The 26,180-nt window shown below is 45.4% G+C and overlaps 1 protein-coding gene across 1 annotated transcript in view; it reads left to right on the plus strand.

The window, feature by feature from the left end:
* Disp1 (dispatched RND transporter family member 1) overlaps positions 1 to 25,316 on the plus strand; it is a 165,263-nt gene extending 139,947 nt beyond the window's left edge. Inside the window, exons 4-9 of the mRNA XM_059280215.1 lie at positions 2,727 to 2,756; positions 8,879 to 9,002; positions 10,060 to 10,187; positions 10,706 to 10,803; positions 13,548 to 13,645; positions 20,679 to 25,316. Coding sequence (XP_059136198.1) covers positions 2,727 to 2,756; positions 8,879 to 9,002; positions 10,060 to 10,187; positions 10,706 to 10,803; positions 13,548 to 13,645; positions 20,679 to 24,263 — 4,063 coding nt within the window. The 3' untranslated portion in view covers positions 24,264 to 25,316. The remainder of the gene's footprint in view (positions 1 to 2,726; positions 2,757 to 8,878; positions 9,003 to 10,059; positions 10,188 to 10,705; positions 10,804 to 13,547; positions 13,646 to 20,678) is intronic.
* The last annotated feature ends 864 nt before the right edge of the window (positions 25,317 to 26,180 follow it).

Consider the following 26,180-nt stretch of genomic DNA (forward strand, 5'->3'; position numbering starts at 1 on the left):
CACACACACACACACACACACACACACACACACACCAATAATAATCAGAGGAAAAGGCTTTCAATTTGAGAGTGGGAGGAAGATATGGGAAAGACTGGAGGAGGGGAAGTGATAAGGGAAGGCTATGTAATTTTGTTTCAAATAAAAACAGTTTTTCTTAAAGAAGCTCCAGTTCTCCTTACAGCTCTGTGGCTGAGAATGCAAGTGGCCAGAAGCCAGGGGAGGTCATCTCTGAACCTGGGGATGGAATGGAATCAGAATACATGTGCTCTCTAAGATCCATTTCTGGACCTCTGGTCTCAGCAGTTGTTCCCCCTTCTTGAATGTGGCCTTTTTAATAGATTGTGAATAAAGCATGAAATGCAGAACACATGTCTTTTGTAGAAACAGATTCACACACAGTGCATTCTACAATGCAAAGTCCATGGTTTGGGAGCCTGTCTATCATTCATGGCTTTGCTGGGAATTAGATAAATACATTTTAAAGAAATTTAATGACAAATGGAAATGAAAATAAGAAAGAAAACTTTCACTCCTGCACGGGACCAGACTAGACCTTCTGCATACAGGAGACAGTTGTGTAGCTGGGTCTGTTTGAGGGGCCCCTGGCAGTGTGATCAGGATCTATCCCTGGTCTATGAGCTGGCTTTCTGGATCCCATTACCTATGGTCAGAAACCTTTCTCACCCCTGATGAAGCAGGGAGGAGCTTAGTCCTGCCTCAACTGAATGTACCAGGCTTAGCTGTGCCCCCATGGGGGAACTTACCCTGTTGGAAGAGGGGGAGGGGGAAGGGAAAGGCAGGGAGGAGGAGCAAGAGGAGGGATGAGATACAGAGGATCTGTGGTTGGTATGTCAAATGAATAAAAAAAATTTTTTTTAAAGACTGAGAATGACCCCCCAAAAAAAGAAAGAAAGAAAGAAAGGAAGGAAGAAAGAAAGAAAGAGAGAAAGAAACCCCAGAGTAGGCTATGAACTGTGGGAGGAGTCAAAGCTTGGGGTGGGAGGGGTCAAAGCTTGGGGGGGTGGAGAATTCCAGGTAGCATTGCAGGTTGTTTTCTTTCCTCTGAGTGCAGTGGGTTGCAATAGATTTCACTTGGGGAGCATCGGAAGCTAGGAAATACAGTCATTAGGTCGGCAGATAAGTCACATGAACTGTCTGTATTAATGAAGTCATTCTCAAACTTTTGTTCTCATGGCCCCTTTACACAAATGGAAAGAGGTTTTGTTTGATGTGTAATAGCCGAAATGTGCCATTTTGGTATTGACCCTGGATGATGATAATAATAATAATAATAATAATAATAATAGTAATAATAATAGCCAGGCAGTGGTGATGCACACCTTTAATCCCAACACTCAGGAGGCAAAGACAGGTGGATCTCTCTAAGTTCAAGACCAGCCTGCCTACAAAGTAAGTTCCAGTACAGCTAGGGCTACACAAAGAAACCCCGTCTTAAAAAACTAAATACATAAATACATAAATGAATAATAGTAAGCCAGGCCTGGTAAAGCAAACCTGTAATGCCAGCTACTCAGGAGGGTGAGATATGAGGATGGCACATTTGAGGCGAGCCTGGGCGGCAGAATGAGGTCAATGCAAGCTCAAACAACTTGGTGAGATCCTCTCTCAAAAATTTCAAGAAGAGAGTCTTTAGTAAGTCTGTTGGAATACTTGCTTCGTATATGTGAGGCTGTGTTCAATCTTCAATACTGAAAATAGCTATATATAATAAGTCCATTATATATTAGTATAAGTTAACATTTTTTATGAAAAATACTTTAACAATACAGCTTGTGGTGTGCATACCCCTGTTCTTTTCTTGTGGGTCTCTCTGATGTGTGGTCATCAGAACAGAACAGGGTTTTGATTGAAGGCAGTGTGTTGCAGCCTGTTCGAAGTATATGAAGAAAATCTGTCCTTCCATAGATACATATTTGCACCCTCACAAACCTCATAAAAGGGTCTCAGGAACTCCCTGTGGTCTTCAGGCCACACTGTGAACCACTGTGCTTTAGAGCAGTGAAACATGAATAGTGGGCTTTGTTTGTTCACCAAATATTTATTTAAAAGGTTACCATGGGCCAGCAAATGAGAAATTAATGGATCTAGTAGGGATAAAGAGTTCAGAAGTTGAGGCTGAGTTTGGGATTTCTTTAGCAAGCTTAATGTTATTATGTATTTGGGTGGGCAGCGATTAGAGGGAATAGCTACAGACACTATGGAAAGGTGGTGATTTGAAATACAAGCCCATCCTCATTAAAGTGGATTGGGAGGTTAAGCAGTAAGAAATTGAAAACTAGAGAGTCAGCTGGTATCTCAAAGAGAAAATGGAATATTTTTAGCACAAGAAGGTATTGATGTCATGTTGGGGGGTGAGAGGAGGCTGCTTAGACTGGAGGCTTAGGGATGAGAACTCCTGTCAGAGAGAGGGGAGTGAATCTGGTGGCCATAGGGTCCTGCTGGGATTCCATCAGGAATGCTCAAAGGACTCCTCACCTGTTCTCGGCCACGTGATCATGTCTTCTGGAGTACAGAGGCCCTGTAGTAGAGGTTCAATCTCTCTGTGTGTATTGACATCCCCTAGGCCATCTCTCTTAACCCTCCTGGGAGTCTTCATGGGAGGGATACTAAGTCAAGCGTTGGCATGTGGAGGGCTTGGGGGCGTCTACATTGCACAGCTTTGTTTCTGATCATTATTTCTTTGCTTTTTCCTTTTTTTCCAGGCCATCCAGACCCTTCAAGTTCCCGAGAAGGTAGAGTAACTTCAGTCATCTTGTTTGCTAATAAACTTCTCTGCAGTTTCCATACCTCTGCTTTTTCTACGCTTTGTTCTTTCCACCTTTTTCATTCATATTTTTATGAAGGAAAAATACATTTCTTATACATTGACTGCTTTCAGAACCACACATCTATAAAAGTACCTTTCAAACTTACAGTAGATTTTCTTACCCTTTAAATTCTCTTGGAGTCTGCATTTCTATTTGTCTAGCTACTTTGCATTCTTTCCTATTTAAGTTGGCTTCTCTATCCTTTTTGTTGGCAGGAGGGGGCAGGGTCACATGCACCTCCATTATCTTATTTGTTGAATAACAGTGTCTACCATCCTGCCAACTAGTGTGACTTGAATTAATGCTAGTTTATTTCAAATGCATTAGATGTTTTTCTTTGTGAAAACCTGTAACTGTATTAAGATGAAGGTATTTGTTTATGTGGAAATTTTTTTATTTTTTAAATTTTGTGTGTGTGTGTGTGTGTGTGTGTGTGTGTGTGTGTGTGTGTGTGTCATGGGGTATGTGCACGTGAGTGTGGATGCCTCTGAAGGCCAGTGGTGTCAGATCTGAAGCTAGAGCTACAGGCGTTTGTGAGACGCCGTGATGCCACAGTGGCTCACGCTTGAAGTGACCTGGGAGATTCAGCTGCCACAGAAGCTCAAGAGAGAAGAATCCAACCCTCCCGAGGGGAGCACTCACTGTCTAGAGCAGCAGCTCTCAACCTGGGGGTCATGAACCCTTTGGGTCGAACAGCCCTTTCATACGGGTCACATGTAATCCTGCATATCAGATATTTACATTATGATTCGTAACAGTAGCAAGATTACAGTTATGAAACAGAGATGAAATAATTTTATGGTTGGGGGGGTCACCAAAACACGAGGAACTGTAGTAAAGGGTTGCAGCATTGGGAAGGTTGAGAACCACTGTCTAGAGCAAAACTCAGCCTCCCAAGGGGAGCACTCACTGTCTAAAATAAAGTTCTCATTAGCAAACTCTCCTGGTTGAAATAACACTTAAGATTTTGGTAAAAAGATAATGTATGAATTACATTGTAACCTTCTGGGGTGTTTGTGACACTAGGAGTTGGGCCCAGGGCTCAGCACTTGTTAAACAAGGGCTCCAGAACTAAGCAGCATCTGCAATTTAACTATTTGGGGGCCAGGGGTTCTCGTCTGTGTGCATGGTATGGAGGCTGGAGTTCAATGTCAGCTCCCTTCCTCTGTCACTCTCCACCTTAGTTTTAGAGACAAGACCTCTCACTGACCCTTAACCTTGCTCTTTCATCCAGGAAGCAGTTCCCAGAATCTGCCTGTCTCAGTCCCCAGTGCCTGGCTTTACCCAGTGCTGAGGATCCAAACTCGGGTCCTTTTGCTCACAGAACAAGCACTTTATCCACTGAGTCAGCTCCCCAGCCTGAGTTTTAACTATTTTGAAGAGCACCATTTTGTGACATTTTATGTATATTCATATTATATATATTCATGTTTTCATTTTATAAAATTGAAATGCTGCACAATTACCCTCATTTCCTTATAGTCTTGGCAACCACAATGCTACTTTTTTTTGTCTCTGTAAGTTTGACTGCTCTAAGTATCTCATTGAGGAGAATCATCCAGCTCTTGTCCAGTTTGACTGACTCGTTCTGTTTAGCATGAGGCCCTCCAGGTCATCATAAGTTCCTTCCTTTTCAGTCCCTGGTCATATTCTGTTGTGCTGTATGTAATGGCCATACTTTGTCTAATTCTTCCACTTTGCCTCTTCCTGGAAGAGAGACAGAGACATGGGAAAAGATATACAAATAAACATGCCATATTAACAAAAATAATCTCATTTTTCTGGAAATAATGATTTTCTCAGCAGACTAAAATTTTAACATTTTGAAAAGACTTGGGTTTTCCTCTGTTACCAAATTGATTTTTTTTAAGACTCTTAATTTCTTCCTTTTAGCATAACTACCTATAAATACAACTTACTCAGAAAAGCCTTTCCTGGTTTTCCAGTTCCCACATCTCCTGGAAATAACCTCTTCGTTTTCATTGGCCAGGCATCAGCCCTATTCTGAAGGCGCCCGTTTGCCTGCTTTTGTAGAAACCTGTCTGATGTCTGCACTTAGCTGTGAGTTCCTGAGCACAGGTCTATCTGCCAGTCTTTGCATTCACACGTGCCTTAAATCTTACTATTTGATGTACCATTCGATGAAGTTGTAACCTCACACGAAGGAAAGAGTTGTGTGTCCTGTTTTTGTGTGTGAACTTTTTCGAATCTGAGTTGTTCTTCCCATTAGGTTAACAACTGATGCCACTAGACACATTGTGAAAATGCCTGCCCTTAAGGGATAAGAGAGGTTGGGAGGATTATTGGGGGAGAGCAATAAGTTGGGGGAGGAAGGGTTCTTTAGGAAAGCAGAGAGGACACAAGATCTTAAAATTCCTCAGATCAGTAAGGTGGAAACCAAGACCATTAAGTTGATTTGGGCAGTGCCAGAATCAGGAGAGTGAAAACTACTAGGGTTAAGGCGTGGGGGGTGGTCAGGAAAGGGCATCCAGTCAAGTTACACCCTTTCAGGGGAGTTTGTGCAGAGAGCAGTTTTCTGGAGAGGCCACAAAGGGTAAGCCAGGAGAGAAGCAAATAATTCACTGTGGGGTTTCCTGTGATGTCAGTGACCTGACCATAAGGTAGTTCTGTAAGACACTCACTTAACAGCTATTTCTGGTCTATTTCCAGAGGAGGCCTGGCAATAAGGTTGAGCCTCTGTAAGTATATTCAAGGGACTTCCCGTGGATGCCAGTCCAGCACACAGTGCCATCCTCACCAGGGAGCCAGTGTGCCCACTCACTCAGAGTCATGGAGCGTAGAAACATTTAAGACATGCTGTTACTAAGAGGACTTGAGATGGCCAACTGAAAGATGTTATGAACTTTATACAGTGGTGGCCAAGACAGAGCTGCAGGCCCTCCCCGCAGGGAGGCTCCCCCAGCCTTTCCAGGTCACTCCCTGCCTAATCCAGATGTTACAGAGGACTGCAGCCACAGTTGTGCTGTGTTCCTATGTAAACATCTCCCAGTTAGAGCAGGTGGGGCAGGATAAGTGTTACCTGATGTGCAGGGCAGCTTGCGTAAAAGGATCAGTCCTTTTAAAAATTTTTCTAATGCACGTGTGGTTCACTTTTCAAAGAAAATAACGTGCACATACTTTACTGTTGGTCAGAAGTGAAATGTTATAGGTGTGTCTGTGTGTATTTTATAGGTCATTTTAAATTGCCTTTACTCCTCCCAGTTTTATAGGGTTCTTTTTTTTTTTTTTTTTTGATCGTGATAGTATAACCAGTGTCTGGATTTCATATCACACATGAAACATTTGTATTTTATTTGTAGTGCCCATAGCTGGGCCTCGGCAGCACAAGGGACAGAAGTCCTGTCAGCAGTTTGTGCTGTTCAGGAGAAGCACTTGTCTAAATGACTGTGCATGTCCCCACAGCACTGAGCATGCTCAGAATGGCAATACTGAACAGTTGTCTCTAGGAGAGGCCAGTGTGAAACATCTGTGTGCAGAAGGAGTTGTGATATAGTGAGGTCAAATGTGTGTAGAAGAATGCACTAAAGAACTAACTATAAAGTGTCCACATGTCACTGGTGCATGTATGTGGCATGTGGCAGGGGTGTGAAATCAAAACCAAATGTTTTCAAAGGGAAAGAAAGCAGTTATTCAAAGAGATTTTTAGAGTCTCTGTGTATGTGTGCATATTTCTCGAGAACACCAAGCAAAACGTCATTCTGGATAAATTAAGCTACAGATGAAAACTAAGCAATTCAAGGCCACCATCCTCTATTGATAACATGTTTGTAAGAAGGAACCACTCGGGTTCATTTGAAAGAGTGGATCCCTTTAGAATGTAATGAATAAGCGCTTAGGTCTGGTGCCATCCTCATTTCGCAGGCTGGTATTTTAGGGTCTAGTGTAAAGTGCTCTTTCTAAAGTATAGAGTGGTGAACAGAATGTCTCAGAAGTGCTGCTCAGACCAAGGGCAATAGGGCTTCAGACCCAGTGATTCCCTCACTGGGTTTGGTGGAGTAGGCGAGAAAGTGGGGAGGGTGTTTGCAATGGGCATGTGGCCCCTCAGGGAGGACATGTGAACAGCCACAGGCAGCACATTGGGATTCCTATGTTTCCATTACATCCTTAGCTATCCTTAAAGGCAATTCTGTCTTGCCTAACAAAATGTTCCTTCCTTTGGTGAAGTCTTAAATCCAGAATTTGCAATCAGGCAAATGATATTCACCTCAGTGTCCTGTGGTCTATGTGACTTTGCAGAGAGAAATGAACTATTAGTGGAGCTAGAACTTTTTTCTCTGTGAGACAGGGTCTCACTATGTAGCTCTGGCTGACCTGGGACTCACCTATGTAGACTAAGCTGCTCTGGAGCTCACAGAGATCCACCTGCCTCTGCCTCCCAAGTGCTGGGGTCAAGGCTTAGAAAAGGTAGTTGGAGAGAGCTATGGGCACTGGGGACAGAGCTCTTGTCTTTGGGGTGTGGGTAGCCTTTATCAGCTGAACCACGTCTCCAGCCATAGAAATTTTCAAATGTGAATTTGAAGAGTTTGGCAAGTTTACTTCTTCCTCGTGTCTTTAGTTCCACTTGTGTTTGAAGAAACAGATGGGAACACAGTAGTTAAAAGTCAGACTCTAGACCCAGATTACCGAAAGCTCTATGGTTTCACTAATTCCTTAGCCTGTCTATGCCTCAGCTTCTCCACTAAGGTGGACATAAGAAAGATTTAGATGGTGGTCTGTGTAGGGCTCATGAGTACTAACAGTGCAGTAAGTATAAACTGTTATTTATGTAGTTATTTTAAAAGAACAAGCAGGGGAACTGCCAGGGGAACTGCCAGGGAAAGCTCCTTAAGGCATAACTATATTGTGTGTTATTATTTTATTAGAGTGGTAATTTGAAGTACACATACCATAGAGTCCATTCTGTGGAACTTCAAAGCCAGCACTCTGAGCGTGGAGATGGGAAGGGCTATACAGCAGTATTTCCCAGCATGTAGAGCCCCCCTGATTTGTAATTGCTAGCATGTTCTCAAAGACATTCCTATGAACCAGAACTAGGCACCCCAGTAGCCAAGTGAGCTGCCGTTGTTGGGAACTGGAGAGCAGTAGTCACACACTGGCTGTTACGGGGTTTTCTTCTTCTAATAAAGACTGGAGTGACTGGAAGCTCCCAGACGCTCTATGACATGAGAGAAAGTGCAGTCTGACAAGGTTCTGGAGGGGCACTTGGTTCAACCTGTCAGAGAGAGGGCGGCAAAGCACAGTCGGGGGGGGGGGGGTACGGAAGTGGCTCTCACCGTCAGAGATGGCGTATGAGGAAAGCCAGTGATGGAGTTAGTAATGCAGGAAGGTTCTGAGGTGGAGGAAGAGACTGGAGCCAACCTGTAGGGGCTGCGGAGCCAAGGGGCTGGGGAACCTGGGCCAGTGCTCCACTAGTCAGTGAAAATGAATTGGGCCCTCCTACAAAGTACTGTTCTAGGCACTGATGCCGCACTGAATAGAGTATTGCCCCGCCCTCGTGAACTCAGTCTGCTGGCACCTTCATTAGTTTATTTCTAGAAAGGAAGAAGGGGCTCTGGGAAGTATGATGTGGGTGTTTTTTGGATTGTACTACATGAACCTGTTCATAGACTTTTTCCCTTTTGAAAGAGCTGATTAAAGGTATGGAGAAAGAAAATAAGGACAGAAACAGAAGTTCTGAAAGACACTGCAAGATAGAGTCTCTGTTTTTTTGTTTTGTTTTGTGCCTATAAAATGTGGCTTTTTAGTCATCTTCTTCCCAGGCATACATACAGATACAAACTCTTATTTGTCATATAACCTGCCTATACTGACCTAGTAGCCTGTGGCTACTAACTACTGCTACTTTATCAGAAAAACAAAAGGATGATGACCTTGAAGTATTCTTTATCAATGTGTATAAATACTTATAATCCTATTGGGGAATACCTGTGCTGGTCTAAAATTGGGGATCTAACACTGCTCTTGTGTGTAGCCTTACCTCCACACTGCTTCTCAGAGGTCCTCTCTGCTTGCTTTGTGCGTTGTAGTTATGCAGCCCTGCTAGCCGACTGGCCCGTGGTGGTCCTGGGCATGTGCACTCTGCTCATCGTGGTCTGTGCCCTGGTGGGAGTCTTAGTCCCAGAGCTTCCCGACTTCTCTGACCCACTGCTGGTAAGAAGAACTTGACCTGTCCTAAGCCTCAAACCGTCTGCCTGGATTAAATACTTAAATGTATGGTACATTCTGTTAGCAGCCCTTTCCTTTGTTTTGAGATAGAATCTTACACTGTAGCTCCTTGAACTTGTCATCCTCCTGCCTCAATTTTGTGAGTGCTGAGATTACAGGTCTGAGCCACTATACCCAGCTTCCCATTTCTTTAAAAACCTACTGCAGCCACCAGTAACCATAAAGTTCTCTTTCTGCAAGTAAAGATGTGTTATCAGCTGGGTGTGGCAATGCATGTCTTTGATCCCAACACTCTTTATTACCAGAGGCAGAGGCAGGTGGATCTCTGAGTTGGAGGCCAGCCTGGTCTATACAGGGTGATCCAGAACAGCTATGTCTATTACACAGAGAAACCCTGTCTCAAAAACAAAAACAAAAAACAAAACAAAACAAAAACCCAAATAGATGTGTTATCTATGCTCTTAGGTAAGGTCAAGGAACTTGCTCACCCTCAACTCAAGCGCAAGGTGTCCCCACTTCTCTGTCCCCATGTTTAATCAAGGAGCAACATATTGAAGAATGTACATACTCTGAAAGAATTTTTCCTAAAGATTTTGATACTGTGTATCTCTCCTCACCTCTCAGATATAATAGAATCTGTTAAGTAAATGTTCCTCTGGGGTGAAATAAAGAGAAAAATGTGATCAAAGATAATGATATACTCTTGGTAAAACACTGTAACAATGTATAACGTAATTTAATTTGCCCATAATTTTTACAATTAGAATTAAGCATTTACTAAATGCTTGGGCACAGGTAAGTTTCTTTTCCCACTTCCTGAGACATGTAACTAGAGAACCAGATGACTTTGTCATAGCAAAGAGATGATCGTTATCTGAGAGGCAGTGTGTTAACACGGGTCACCTCTGTAGTAGTGAGAAATGCCTACGTTTCTTGTTGAAAACTCTGCATCACATTGATGTTGCTTTCTGAAGTCATTAACATAACCGTAATTAGTGGGAAATGGAATACACTAATGGGAACGTGTAATATTTTGTCATAGGGTTTTGAACCACGAGGGACTGCAATAGGCCAAAGGCTGGTCACGTGGAATAACATGATGAAAAATACAGGATACAAAGCAACATTGGCAAATTATCCTTACAAGTATGCAGAAGAGCAAGCCAAAAGGTAATCATTTACTTTATATGACTTTTAAATAAAATATCACTTAATGAATCCTTCTTAATGCCTGAGCAAAAAGGTTAAATTAAAACTACCAGGCTCAGCCAGGCGGTGGTGGCACACACCTTTAATCCCAGCACTCGGGAGGCAGAGCCAGGCGGATTTCTGTGAGTTCGAGGCCAGCCTGGGCTACAGAGTGAGTCCCAGAAAAGGCGCAAAGCTACACAGAGAAACCCTGTCTCGAAAAACCAAAAAAAAAAAAAAAAAAAAAAAAACTACCAGGCTCAATTCCTTTGCCATTAAGTTTAACTTGTCATTAAAATGTCTTGACTGTACTATGATGAAAGGTGAGGTGAGGTTTTTTTTCTTTACACATGAAAAATTAATGTTGCTCACATGAATCTTTCCAGCTTAGTATCAGATTTGAAATAGGTTGGAACCTTAGGGTTGTGCTGTTAGAATCTGCCTATCTCCTTGAAATAGCTAGAACTTTATCAAAGATGAAGTTGTTTTTCCGCTTTCAGCCACCGGGAGGACAGATGGTCAGAGGATCATCATGAGAGAGAGAGAAGAGAAGTCGACTGGAACTTCCAGAAAGACAGCTTTTTCTGCGATGTTCCAAGTGAGTGCACATCTGGATGGGCCAAGTCCTCGGCAGCTTCCTGGCGGGAAGACGAGTGAGAGCAGAGTCTGAAACTGCTGCCCACTCCACAGCTCCCCTGGATCTGTAGTCAGAGGTGTCAGCTGAGTAATGGACTTTCGGCCTGGGGCTCAGCCACTAGTCAGAATGCATGTGGGGTTAAAAATTAAGGAAAGGGTTCCGTTCAAATTGAAGGAAATGAGTGATAAAATTTTCTGCCTTTTCTGAACTTTCAAGTCATGCCAAATCCTTTTTCCTATTTATTTCTGGATCAAATAACAAGTACTTTTTTTAATTGAATCCTGAAATAATCTATTAGTAAAAAAAGTTCTATACCTTTAAGTGAAAGCACACATATTAAGAACTCTCCACTTGCAGGTGTGATGGTGCATGCCTGTAGACCCAGCCACTCTGTGGCTGAGACAGGAGAGTCACTTGAGTCCAGGAACTCTTGGCTGTAGTATGTCGGTACTGGCTGTCGTACCTGTACTGTTTGGGTGTCCACACTAATTTTTCTATCACTATGGTGACCTCCAAGAAATGAGGGATCATGAGGGGTGAACTGGCCCAGCTCAGAGGGAACCATGCTCCATCACTTTAACAGTGGAAATAGAGAGGTGAGCAAAGTGTGGTGCAGAGGCCTAGAGCTTTAAGTGGGTCAGCCTGGCTAGCAAGGCCATGTGGACGTGGTGCTGATGCTGGGTCAGCCTGGCTGGAAAGGCCGTGTGGACATGGTGCTGATGCTGGGTCAGCCTGGTTGGCAAGGCTGTGTGGACGTGGTGCTGATGCTGGGTCAGCCTGGCTGGAAAGGCCGTGTGGTCGTGGTGCCGATGCTGGGTCAGCCTGGCTGGCAAGGCTGTGTGGACGTGGTGCTGATGCTGGGTCAGCCTGGCTGGGAAGGCCGTGTGGTCGTGGTGCTGATGCTAGAGCCCTGGAGCCACGGATCTCTAAATGTTGGCATTCAGTTACATGTAAAGTCAGTCGGCTTGTTAGGTGGCAGCTGCCAGGGGATGATGGACAGGAGGTGGTAAGGAACTGCAGATGACATGTTAGATGTTCAGTGGTCAGAGTGATTAAGAATGCAGATTGAGGGCAATACCTGCTGACTCAGCAGACATTAATAGTAACATTGTTTTGATTTCAACTTGTTGAAAACCCCCTTCGTTGTATATTTCCCTGCCTCATTAGATACCAGAGAACTCACTTAGATTTTGATATCTCAGATAGATAGGGGAGAGGAGGAGATTCAGGTTTTATACTAATTCTAGGGAGCAATGCAAGTTCAAGTTCAACGTTTTCTGCCTCTTAAAACAGATTAGAAAAACTGAATTCTGATTATTTCTGTTTGGGGCTAGTTTTTGTTTTGTTGTGTTTCCCTCTCAAAGTATTATTATAATTGCTCAATCAACACTTGTTAATGTCTTACCAAGAACAATAGCAAATTCAGGAAGTAAGTCTAGCTTTTGTTTCCAGTAGTCCACACCAATACTTGTCTTCTGAGCGGTAAGTTCTGGCTTGAGGAAAACCCTCCTGAGCTCGGTGAGAATGAAATACTTGTTTTCATGGGACTGATTTCATGCTCAAACTCAGTCTACATAAGACAGTAGCTATTTGGTGAACACAGGTGTTTGCTAAGGACCATGGAATGATCACGAATAAACCATTTGTAAAGATGATTTGCCAATTGATTTTGTGAAAGCAGTTAGGCATTTGAGTAATGTAAAATTTAATGTACTTTGTTTTCTTTGATACGTACTAAACCTTTTTAATAACCCAGACAGAAGCAGTCTCCTGGAGCACTTGCTTTCCATTTCATTCTCATGATTATTTGACATAGATCTTGTCACTGTTTACAAATGAGGAAGTAGTTCCAAAGAAGTTAGCAGTTGCTTGCATAAGGTCACACAGGTGATTAGCAGGGCCTGGTTACAGCCAGATCTGATTTAAAGACCATGTCCCTTCCTGTACATGGCACACCTTGTTCAAACAGTTTGTGTTAGTCTAACTTGAGGTTCTTTGTCTGGACTCTGGGGTGGGAGAGTAGTCCTGAGCACATCCAGGATATGCAGTGTTCCTGTGGTCCTGGTGGCACAGGCCTGACCACAGCCAGGATATGCAGTTCTCATGTGGTCCTGGTGGCACAGGCCTGACCACAGCCAGGATATGCAGTTCTCATGTGGTCCTGGTGGCACAGGCCTGAGCACAGCCAGGATGTGCAGTTCTCATGTGGTCCTGGTGGCACCATGCTTCAGCACTCAGGTGGCCTCTTGTGTGAGTTCAACAGTTCAGACACCCACCATCTCTCCTCTGTAGTCAGCTGCCAAAAAAGCTACCCTTATGACCCTTTTTGATACTCTGCTGTATAGCATCCTAACATTTCTTATGCCATTAAGGAAACAAAGAGAGACCTTCAGTTAATTTTCTGCTCAAAGTTTACAGCATTTTCTTCCTAATTATAATAATCAGAAATCAATTTGTTATATAGTTACTACAAGGTTCCCGTGTAGCGAGTGGGTACAGGCTTTGAGCTGAAGTGGCACTAACGCACCCCCACACCCAGCACACACACAGACATGCATATTTTCTCCTGGAATTTATCAAAGGAAAGAATTCCCTACTGATAATGAATTGTCTGTGCAGTTTCTCACTTGATTTGTTTCTGAATTCTGACTCTTATCAAATAAATAACCTGTAACATTTTTCTTCCCCTCTCTTCATCCTACTAGGTGATGGCTATTCCAGAGTAGTGTTTGCTCCAGCAGGAGGGGAGACACTGTGGAATTTACCTGCAATTAAGTCAATGTGTGATGTGGATAATTCCAGGGTATGTAAAATACAGCTGAAATCTCTTCAGCATAATAAAGTTATGTTATGGAAACGTCTGCTGCTGCCCTGGTGTCTTACCGATGAAATGCCTGCAAGGCTTACCACCAAAAGCAAGCTCCAGCAGGCAGGCTTTGCTCTCCAGATCCCAGCATCAAAGTGTCCTTGTGTTTCCCTATCTTTAAAACACACTGCCGTCTTTAATAAAGAACTCTCTTCCTTTGCCATTCAAATTCTCTCACCATGATGATCTTCTGTTATTTCACAACAGTTCTTTTTAGGATAACAGTTCAGACGGTCTCTTTTCTTACTGTATTCTCTGTTCTCTATTTAGTTCCACTGTTCTGCACATTGCCCCTCCCCGAGTCAGTTCTCAGCATTGTCATTATGCAGTTATATGCCCGCCTTTCTGGCAAGCAGTGGTCATTCCAGCCAATGATTTCAAAAGAGAACTTAGGAAGCAGGCTAGGCGGTGTGTGTGTTTGGAAAGAGGGGGGTAATCAAAAGGCATTAATACAGCTTCTATCTCAATGATCCCCATGCTCCAATCCAGACTGCCCTAGGATCTAAATACCTTGCTGCTTTGGAGGACACTAGGATTTAGGATAAACATTTCCTGTCAGACTCCTCCAGAGCCACACAGATGTCAGGTCCAGAGACATGAAGTCATTCACCCCTGGGTGTGGAAGGGCTACAGTTTGAGCAGGCCCAAACTGCTGTCTGACATCACTAATGGACCTGTCCAAGGATGATAGCCAGGCAGAAGGAACTCGGTATGTTCTTAGCATAACTCTAAAATACAAAACCAGTGATTAGTCCCAAACCCAAGCACCTGGCCTGTTAAGAGCTAGCTAGACAACCTAGCTTAACAATTCCCATCTTGTGCTCTCAGTGGAGCATCTTAGTGAAATATGGGGTAGAAAGGGCCCATAGTGTCGCCCAGACCATCAGTATCATTGTGCTGATGAATTCCTTCAGAGAAGTATTCCCTCACAGTTCTCCTAGTGAGCTGGTCCCAATGCCCTGGCTTTACACCATTTTCCCATAGGAAAAGCAATTTGACATCTTGGGGGTGACCTTACTGGTGATTATGGCTTCAGTTCTCTGTCCATGTCACCTTCCTCGTCTTTGGTTCCAAACCAATCAAACTGACAAGTGATCTATAAAAAGACTGGAGTTTTCTAGTCAGGGATCAGGTTTTATCTGCCATATTTCCTCCACTGGCCGCTAGATCCTCTATGTACTTAGTGCATGCATAGTTTATGCTGGGTGTTTATAATGGGTGGCTGTAGGCCCGTGGCTTGGAGAGCAGCACCGCTCACCAGATGAGAAGGTGGGCTTGGGGCAGCGAAGCTTGTTTGGTTCCTTGTCTTCTCAGCTTGGATGAGGACTCTGAATGGATGCCTCTTACCCCTCAGTGCTCTGCCTGCCCTGGGTCTTCAGACCTTGTCTTCTGGAGACTCTGTGTGTTCAAGGACTACTGTGTGCATTCTAAACATTTTGATAAGTCATAGTCATCCCCACAACAGCGTATGAGCTACAGTACCATTGTATAGATGGAGAAACTTGACACAGAAGTAAGTAGCAGATTGGAACGCAGCCGAATCTGCCTCCTGAGCTTGCCCTACCCTCCAGACCTTGTGCTTCCATAGTGAAGACGATACTCCTGCCCTGGTTTTGTTTTACTGTATATGCTGTTTCCTACTTGAATGACCCTTAAAGAGTCAGCACGGCCTGGAATAAGTATCAGTTTGATAGCAGTTAATTCCTCTAATGCACATTAAACTCTGAGACTTAAAAAGCTGGTAAGCAATACTGTGTCACAGTAGCTTTCAACAATGAAAACAGTATAGTACTTCCTCCATCTATATGTACGTATCAAGTGATCCTGGTAAGGTAGCTTACAAAAAAGGCACACCTAAACAGGAAAATAAGTAAGTGAAAAAAATCATATAAAGGGGAAACGATGGGAAGAAAGGTAAAAGTAACGATGAGACAGTATAAAAGAATGTATAGCTCGCCGTCTGCCCACTGTGAGCTGCAAGCTTAACAAGCAGCCAGCAAGACCAGAATTTCCTTTCAGTGGCCAAAGTCACCAATGGGGTAATAAATCAGGATTGGAACAAATATATGTTTTAGAAACCCAACTTTTCCTAATGCTGAAGAAGGGAACATTTCCCCCACACTCTGTGTGTGTGTGTGTGTGTGTGTGTGTAGAGAGAGAGGGGGGAGGGAAGGAGGGAGGGAGGGAGAGAGAGAGGGAGGGAGGGAGAAGGAGGGAGGGAGGGAGGGAGAGAGAGGGGGGGAGAGAGAGAGAGAGAGGGTAAGGGCGGGGGAAGGAGATTGGGGGCCAGGTAAATCAAGGATGTGAATTCATATGTATGCGTGCATGTGTAAGCCAGAAGATAACCTCAGATATCCTTCCTCAGACACCAACAGGGTCTTGCACTGGCCTGGGACTTGCTGAGTACACTAGATTATCTGGCCAGCACACCCGGGGATCCACTTGTCTCCATTTCCCCAGCACTGAAATTATAAGCACATATTACCGTGCCTGGCTTGTTCTGGGCATCAAACTCAGGTCCTCATGCTCACACTTTACAGACTGAGTCATCTCCCCAGCCCTTGTCTTGTGTACATAGTTCCTTTTCGTGTGTGTGTGTGTGTGTGTGTGTGTGTGTGTGTGTGTGTGTCTGGGTCCACATGTAATAGTGCATATGTGGAGGTCAGAGGACAACCTACAGGAGTTAGTTCTCCCCTTCTACCGTGTGGGTCCTGGGGGTTGAACTCAGGTCCTCAAGCCTGGCCACAAGCACCTTTCCCCACTGAGCCATCTCATCAGCCCAGTTCTTAACAGAATGCTTACAAAGTGAGAATTTGGGAGACACACCCAAAACACACCCCCAAAGGAGTATTTGGTGGGGCAGTTGCCGAACCGCATTAAATGAATAAACAGGCAGTCAGGAACCTAAAGATCTACTTCAAAAAACATGCTTTTAATTTTAACTTATTAAATTAACACCCTGTTATAAGCCAGTTGCAAACATGATTGGATTCTGGTCTCAGCTTCTACTCTGGAAAAGAAAGGATAAAATGTCCATTGGGTCAACAGCTCAGCTTTGAGGTTACTGCTGTAATTACTGGCGTTTTCCAGTCCCCAGTTGGAGCTGCATTAGGAACTGGTGTTTGTTTGGGTGTTCTGAGTCCTTGGCAGTCTTTCCTCCCACCCCTCGGCCATTGTTACTGTGGTTAAGCACTGGTTAGTGACAGCTCTCAAGCCAATGGACCAACCTCATGATCCAGAGCAGAAGAGCTGAGGGGTCAGTGGTTGACCCTGGTGATGAGTGCCGTGCCTCAGTGAGGCCAGGTGTTCCCTGGTCTTCTGCTGGGATGATTCTCCAGACGGAAATTACATGCCGCTTGTGCCCCTAATTCAGAGAGATGGGGGCTTCCGGAAAGAGTGGCTCTGTCCCCTCCCCACAGAGGTGTCCCCTTCTTAGCCTCCATCGCCTCCCTGACCCCCTCTGGTCCTTGCTTCTGTCCTGTAGGACCCACCTGCTGACATACACTCGTAACCGGAAGGGTCTGGGCTCCACTCTACTGTGAGCACTTTCCCTGTGTTAGCCTCTGCGTGTTACAGACCTTGGTGCTTTGAGGACTCGCACTCTAAAAGGGATTTGAAAATTGGTGTCTAAGACTCTGTCTTACTAGATTAACTCTCATGGACTGCTGGAATCCCCCAGAAGCTCAGGACGACCTGGAATATGTTTTCTGATGCTTCTTTCAAGGGGCCTTTGCCTTCACTCTCCTCTAAGCTTCCTTCAGCTGTGTGTGGGAGCTTGGTTACCAGGCGGAGAGTTCAGGACTCGAATGAACCTACTGTTGGGGGCTTAATCTTCCTCTTTTTTTCCTTTCTTGGCTTCTTAAAATACCTCCAACTTAGCCAGTAGTTTTTAAAGTTAAGGTATCACTTAAACACTACTGGGCTCTCCTTTCTCTCTCTCCTCTCTTTTTACCCCCTATTTTAAGTCAGCTCCACCCCTGCTACTATCTAACTAGGGAACTGTGCAACGACATGTCACAACCACATAAGCAGGATGATTCCCCAAGACTCCTGTTGGTGAATAGCTAGAATTAGAGGGCTGTGTTCCTCATGAGGGATTTGCTTTCGTAAACTCCGTTTTATTTTTATAAACTCCTAAGGTTTGGGAGTTACTCCAAAAGTATGACAAGAATACATCTGCCCCCTGCATAAAGAGATACCTGCCTACTAGTCTCTTTTTGCCTCAGACTATAATATGGGATTCTGTATTTACCCCAGTCACAAATCACTAGTTATTGCCACTGTGATGCGGCACTTTCAGACTTGGGCACTTCCTCTTCGGGTCCCCATATGTCTCTGTAATGCACTGCTTGTCACATTATGCTCTGATCTTTGATTTCTCTGCTGCTCCGAGAGTAAATTAAGGGAAGGACCTCAGTGGCCCTCTCACTTGGTGCAGGTGCCCAGAGATGGCGTTTTGAATGGATGGACAGATGGGAATGTAGGGCCTTGCTTGCTGGAAGTGTGGGCAGTCTGCAGTGCTCCAGTTCTTCCTTCAGGATGCTAGTATCCTGAAGGAATCGTTAGAGGGTGCCCATCATGATACCTTTCTCTGCGATCCTATTTCTTACCCTATATGAGGCCTTAAAAGCAGTTTTCCCAAATGTTGTAACCAGCCAACACCATTGTTCCCTGGGGGCAAACTAGCAGTTATTTATTTTTTTATAATAGCCAGCAAAGAAGTAGTTGGTATTTATAATGCCCAACTTTTTAATCTTTGGTCAAATATACATGTAAACCCCCACTCTTATTAGAAAAAGGCCTATGCAAGGATACACTGCCATGCCCCTGTTCCAGCTGTAGCTGGAAACTATTTCCTTTAGTTCTGCTGGGGCATTTCAGTAGCCCCTTCTAGCTGGGATCCCTGTAGTTTCTTTGTGGGGTAAACTGCTCTCTGCCGTGAAAACTGGAGATGCTACTTTAGGGTTCCATGACTTACTAGCTCATTTTTCCCAACATATATGAATTTTTAAGCTTGGGATTAGCCTGTTTTATAAAGTAGTAATTATGTGTTTTCAGAAATAAGCTTTAAAATGAAGTTTTGTGAAAGTAAAACTTACTCTGTTGCATTTTCATAATAACTGTGACTCACTTTTCTTTACTTCCGTAAAGAATTACTCAAAACAAGTAATTTTGAGTTTTTGTTTTGTTTTGTTTCTGTCTTGGTTTGGTTTGTTAAGGCAGGGTCTCACTGTGTAGACCAGGCTGGCCTGGAACTCCTATGTAGACTAGGCTAGCCTTGAACTCAAAGAGTTTCCACCTGTCTCTGCCTCCTGAGTGCTGGGATCAGAGGTGTGCACCACCATGCTCAGCCAAAAGGAACAACTTTATATTAGGAAACTTCGAACATCAGAGTGAATCTTCACCTGCAGTTCCAACCCACAGCCGCCTTGAACCATGCACACCTCTCCCACACATTGGTTCCAGTTTACCCAGGCCTTAGGAAATAATATGTAACTTGGGTCTTAGATAAGTCTGGTTTCCAAAACGATTGTGTGTGTCAGCCAACTTCTCGGTCTTAGAAAGATATTTTAATGAACAGTTAACAAATCCTAGTTTAATCAAGGTACAGGTTGTTTGAAATCACGTTAGAAAAACTCTCCACACCCTTTCTGACCTTTGGAGTGGTTCCCTGGAACAACCTTTGGTAAATAAAGATGAAGGAAAGTGATAAAGCTGCACCTCCTCAGCTCTGCTCCCTGTGATCTGAAGTCTCTGGTGAGGCCCAGGAAAGGGGTGGTTCATCTAACCTAAGAGTGGAGTTGAGCCACCTTCATATCCAGAGTGCTAGTAGTTCACTGTGACAAGACCAGCCTTTCCAGGGACAGCATTCTAAAGAAAACACTGTCCACACCAGCCCAGAGTCACCACAGTTCCTAAGTGCTTCAGCCACCATTTACCAACAGAGAAGAGTTCCCCAGAAAGGGTTAGCCAACCTGAATAAACTTGAGGATGTAGAGGAATAAAAAGTTCTACTTTTTATTTATTTATATTTATTAACTTACTAAAATTCAGATATAAAAATGTTTTAATCTTAAAATAGTGACCCTTCTCACTTTATTTCAGAAGACAATTTTAGTCTAAGTTTTTCCTTGAATCCTGTCACTTTTGATTTGATTTGATTTACCAAACAGAGTTTTGTCTTAGTCTGTTCAGACTGCAGTAACAAAGTACCTTAGATAAAATAATTTGTCAGCAACGGATTGGTTTCTAACAGGTCTAAAAACTGGAAATGTTTAGAATCAAAGGGTCTGCAGATTCAGGCTCCAGTGGACCTGTCTTCTTAGGTAATGCCGTCTGTGTGTCATGATACGCACCGAAAGGCACAAACTCTCTTGAACTGCCACCATGAGGTCACTAATCCACTGAAACCTCCCAGAAGGCTCTGCCTGTCAGGACTGTCACCCTGGGGATCAGAGTGTAAGGTGTGAATTCGGGGGGCATATTGCAGCCATAGAGTACTTTCAGGAACAGCATCTTTGCCTTCAACTGTGTTTATTGGGAATTTGGTGGCTTGTCACCGAAGCTCTCATGCCAAGAACCAGAATTTTAAGGACGAGAGCAGTTGGACAGCTGTTTCCTTCCAACTTGTTCACTTCATTACTTCCACAGTGGCTTTGAAAAGCCCTGTTTGCTAAGCAAGTGTTAATGTTATCCCCCTTTTTAAGCCCAACTCAGTACTGGTTGACATGGCGTTATATTTGTATGCCATTCCCAAACAGGAGTTTGCTGTTCGCAATCGAGCAACCTGTAGAAATGGCTGTAATATGAGATCTTGGGGGGGGGGGAATGCTCACCTGTGTGCACACCAACACACGCCGTGAAAGAGGATGGTGTAGCTTCTGCACCTTCCTTGACCCTAGAGGCAGGAGTGAACTGCCGCTGGCGAGCCTGTTTAAACTCCAGTCCTTCTGCGTGTCTGTCTCTACAGATCAGATCCCACCCCCAGTTCAGCGACCTCTGCCAGAGGACCACCGCTGTTTCCTGCTGTCCCAGCTGGACCCTGGGGAATTACATCGCCATTCTGAATAACAGATCATCTTGTCAGAAAATTGTCGAGCGAGATGTCTCCCACACGCTGAAGCTGCTTCGGACCTGTGCCAAGCACTACCAGAACGGTACCCTGGGGCCGGACTGCTGGGACAAGGCGGCCAGAAGGAAGGACCAGCTCAAGTGCACCAGCGTGCCGCGCAAGTGTACCAAATACAACGCTGTGTACCAGATTCTCCACTACCTGGTGGACAAGGACTTCATAACCCCAAAGACGGCTGACTATGCCGTGCCAGCTTTAAAATACAGCATGCTCTTCTCCCCCACCGAGAAAGGGGAGAGCATGATGAACATTTACCTGGACAACTTTGAAAACTGGAACTCTTCGGACGGCATCACCACCGTCACTGGGATCGAATTTGGCATCAAGCACAGCTTGTTTCAGGATTACCTCCTCATGGATACTGTGTATCCTGCCATAGCCATTGCTATCGTCCTGCTCATCATGTGTGTCTACACCAAGTCCATGTTTATCACTCTGATGACCATGTTCGCCATCATCAGCTCCCTGATCGTCTCCTACTTCCTCTACCGAGTTGTATTTAACTTTGAATTCTTTCCCTTTATGAACCTCACGGCACTCATCATCTTGGTCGGAATTGGCGCGGACGATGCTTTTGTCCTGTGCGATGTCTGGAACTACACCAAATTCGACAAGCCTCGTGCAGAGACGTCAGAGGCGGTGAGCATCACCTTGCAGCACGCGGCCCTCTCCATGTTCGTCACCAGCTTCACCACGGCCGCTGCCTTTTACGCTAACTACGTTAGCAACATCACAGCAATCAGGTGCTTCGGGGTATACGCAGGGACCGCTATATTGGTGAATTATGTCTTGATGGTCACCTGGCTTCCAGCTGTCATTGTCCTGCATGAGCGGTACCTCCCCTCCAATATATTCAGCTGCTTCAGAAAGCCCCAGCCACAAGCCTATGACAAGAGCTGCTGGGCAGTGGTCTGTCAGAAGGGCCGCAAGGTCCTTTTTGCCGTTTCGGAAGCATCTCGAATTTTTTTTGAAAAGGTGTTACCATGCATCGTCATCAGGTTTCGCTACCTTTGGCTCGTCTGGTTCCTTGCCCTCACGATAGGTGGGGCCTACATCGTGTGCATAAACCCAAAGATGAAGCTGCCTTCATTGGAGTTATCTGAATTCCAGGTGTTCAGATCCTCTCATCCTTTCGAGCGCTATGACGCTGAGTTCAAGAAGCTTTTCATGTTTGAGAGGGTCCACCACGGAGAGGAGCTCCATATGCCCATCACGGTCATCTGGGGTGTGTCCCCAGAAGACAGCGGCAACCCTCTGAACCCCAAGAGCAAAGGGAAGCTGACACTAGACAGCACTTTCAACATTGCTAGCCCAGCCTCCCAGGCCTGGATTTTGCACTTCTGTCAAAAACTGAGGAACCAGACATTCTTCTACCAGACTGACCAGCAGGACTTCACCAGCTGTTTCATTGAGACCTTCAAGCAGTGGATGGAGAACCAGGACTGTGATGAGCCTGCCCTGTACCCCTGCTGCAGCCACTGCAGCTTTCCCTATAAGCAGGAGGTGTTCGAACTGTGCATCAAGAAGGCCATCATGGAGCTGGACAGGAGTACAGGGTACCATCTGAATAACAAGACCCCCGGGCCCAGGTTTGATATCAACGATACCATCAGGGCTGTGGTGCTGGAGTTCCAGAGCACCTTCCTCTTCACATTGGCTTACGAGAAGATGCAGCAGTTCTACAAGGAGGTGGACTCGTGGATTTCCAGCGAGCTGAGTTCGGCGCCTGAGGGCCTCAGCCACGGCTGGTTTGTCAGCAACCTGGAGTTCTATGACCTGCAGGACAGCCTGTCCGACGGCACCCTCATTGCCATGGGGCTCTCAGTGGCTGTTGCGTTCAGCGTGATGCTGCTGACCACGTGGAATATCATCATAAGCCTTTACGCTATCATTTCCATAGCTGGAACCATATTTGTCACGGTTGGGTCCCTCGTCCTGCTGGGCTGGGAGCTGAATGTGCTGGAGTCGGTCACCATCTCGGTTGCAGTCGGCTTGTCTGTAGACTTCGCCGTCCATTACGGGGTGGCTTATCGCTTGGCTCCAGATCCCGACCGTGAGGGCAAGGTCATCTTCTCTCTGAGTCGGATGGGCTCTGCGATTGCTATGGCTGCACTGACCACTTTTGTGGCGGGGGCCATGATGATGCCGTCCACGGTCCTAGCTTACACCCAGCTGGGCACCTTCATGATGCTTGTCATGTGCATCAGCTGGGCCTTCGCCACCTTCTTTTTCCAGTGCCTGTGCCGGTGCCTTGGGCCACAGGGCACCTGTGGCCAGATCCCTCTGCCTAAAAAGCTCCAGTGCAGTGCCTTTTCCCACACCTTGTCTGCAGATCCTGGTGACAGGGGACCAAGTGAAACGCCCACCGCCAGTGCTTACCGTGTAGACGCCAGGGGCCAAAACTCTGAACTGGAGCATGAGTTTTATGAGTTACAACCCCTGGCATCTCACAGCTGCACCGCCTCCGAGAAGAACGCTTATGAAGAGCCACACATCTGCTCCGAATTTTTCAATGGCCAAGCCAAGAACTTAGGGATGCCCGTGCCTGCAGCCTATAACAGCGACCTCACCAAAAGCCCCAGAAATGAGCCAGGCTCATCCTTGTTACAGCCCTGTCTGGAGCAGGACGCCATGTGTCACCTCTCTCTCAATCAGAGGTGTAGCTGCCCAAATGCCTACACACACTTAAAATATGGCCCTCACTCTTGCCATCAGATGACTGCAGGTGACTCCTTATGCCACCAGTGTGCTTCCACTGCTAGCAGCTTTGTCCAGATTCAGAATGTGGTGGCGCCTCTGCAGGCCACACACCAGGCTGCCGAGGTCCTTATGCATCCCGCCCGGCACATGCTGCCACCAGGGATGCAGAATTCTCAGCCGAGGAATTTTTTTCTCCACCCAGTGCAGTGCATTCAGGCCCAAGAACAGCTTGGTCACAGCGGCATACACAATCTTCAGAGCATGGATGACCATCTTCCCAGGACAGCGGAGCCATTACAGTCGGTCAGCAGGAGCGCTGAGTCTTTCCAAAGAGCCTGTTGCCATCCTGAGAATAACCAAAGGGGACTCTGCAAAAGCAGAGCCACGGGGGACACCGAGGGCAGTGGAGGGACAGAAACCAAGGTCCCTAGTTTACCAAACCAGGCTGACAAGGCGCAGAAGGTGGAGCCCAGCCTGCCCCAGGCTGATGAAAATGTGAACTCAGAACACTCCAATCACAATGAACCAAAGTTTATATTCAGCCATTTCATAGGGAAGGCTGGCTACAGGGCCTGCCCAAACAGTCCACAAAGTTGCAGAGGCATTGTGAGATTTAAGTGCAGTTCCACAGACTGCCGGATGCCAAACCTCGAAGCCACTGTGCCTGCTGTACCAACACAATCAGAACTGTCGGGCGAAAGCTTGTTAATAAAAACGCTATAATAAATCTAGCATTGCATTCAGAAGCACTGCCTCCGTCGTTCTTTTGAATCAGGAGTGAGATGATCTAGGAGCTTAGAAAAGGAGGCTCACAACATGTTTCACATGTCACCGTGTTTACAGTCCAGAATATTTTCATATTCCATCTGAATGGTGAACGAACGCACAGATCTAGTAAGCGAGTTAAGATTATTGGGTTTTCAGGTTACTGGGGGTTGTTTTTGGTTTTTCTTGGGGTTTATTTTTATTTATTCAAAATGTAGTTCTTGTACATTCCTACCCATCTTGACCGACCGCTCTTCTACTCTCCTGAGGCAGTGAATGAGATTGAAGGTGTGAGTTAGCTAGAAGGTTTGGTTCTCTCAGACAGTCAGTTACCTGGCATCTTCAGTGAGGTGCATTTGGCTGATGGTAATTAAGTCTTCTTGTTGCTTGGCATAAACATTAGGACCCAAATTAACAGAGATACTTCAGTTAGAAACCAGGAACTAGGCAGCATTAAAATATATGTTAAGTAAAAGTCCATGCCAAGCACCTTAATAGTACATTCCATTTGTCTTGATAGGTGCCCCACATGAAGCCTATGGCATGTTTATATCCAAATTGGTATCTTTCCACGTCAACTAGATGGACAGTGGCTGTTAAACCTCCTAACCTAGGAGTCATGGGCATCACCTTGTGTCAGGCGATGGTTGTGTTAGTACCACAGAAAGAAGTGTGAAGAGCTGTGATCATCCATGGAGCACTGTGCTTCAGGGGTCTATTGAGTGATGACAAAGATGGACCCAGGTCAGATTTGTCCGGGCCTCCCAAAACCTTCAGAGTAAGGGACCTTGTTATATGGAGTGTTGCCTCCATCTCTGGTCTTAAGGGGCCATGTTCATAAGGCTTTGCTCGCCTGTGTCCCAAGACTTGTTAGGATAGCTTCACCATACAGCTGACACCTGGGAATGCTGTGCCTTTGGGCAGCATCTTTGATGACAACATGTCATGTATCAGATCAGACTGTGGTGGGAGCTGTTGGTGTGTCCCTTCTGGGTAGTATGTCAGATGACACATCCCGGCTCACTCAGGGAGAGCCGGCCTCTACCGGGAGCTACACGTCCAGTTTGTTCCTCCAAAGAATCTGGTAGGAATATTCCTAAGTAGAAAAGTTGCTTTTGAAAAGTCTTAGTGGTTATTTTCTAGGAATGGTTTTCCAAAATTGATCTCTATAATCCTCGGACTGGAAAAAGAAATCTATCAAGAGCTGAAAGGAGACACATGAGTCATCGAATCTAGTTCCCTCCATCAAAGCGCAGACTTGCAACTTTTGCTTGAAAATTTCAGTGACAAGTGACCTACCATGTCTGCCTCTCTTGAGCCAGGCGGTTATTCATTTGGCTTCTTTCAAGTTTCTGAAGAAAATGCAAACATCTCTGACATCTCAACCACCGGATGTCCCTCCAGATGCTTAAATAGTCACCATGTCCTCCCCCTCGCCTGTTGGGCACACACAGTTGTTCTGTTTCTCAGGTGGCGCGGTGACAATCTTCCTTGGGTAAGTTCCAGGTGTAGTCCCCAGAGCAGACTGCTGACACACACTGAGGAAGTCTGGTCCCCGAGAGACCGGGTGGTGCTCCTGCTGGCTCCCTTAGAGAAATACTGTTCGGCTCAGCATTAACAGGCAACCCTGGAAAAGCCAGCTGCGCCTCTGGCACCGGGCCTGGTGCTGAGCCATTCTTTCGAGCAGTATCTGCCCAGCCCCCACTGCATTAGTTCTTAGGTAAGATGACCAGGGGGTGATGGGAGCCTAGAAAGCATGACTCAGTGCCCACGGTGAGAGTCCTTGTTTTCCTTCTGAAATGTGTGACCATCAAGTGGGCTCATGAAAATCAAGGCATTCCACAGCACGTGTGTTCTCTACCAAGCTCTCATATT

The sequence above is a fragment of the Peromyscus eremicus genome, chromosome 15 (assembly GCF_949786415.1).
Source record: "Peromyscus eremicus chromosome 15, PerEre_H2_v1, whole genome shotgun sequence".
In the NCBI taxonomy this organism is placed as follows: Eukaryota; Metazoa; Chordata; class Mammalia; order Rodentia; family Cricetidae; genus Peromyscus; species Peromyscus eremicus.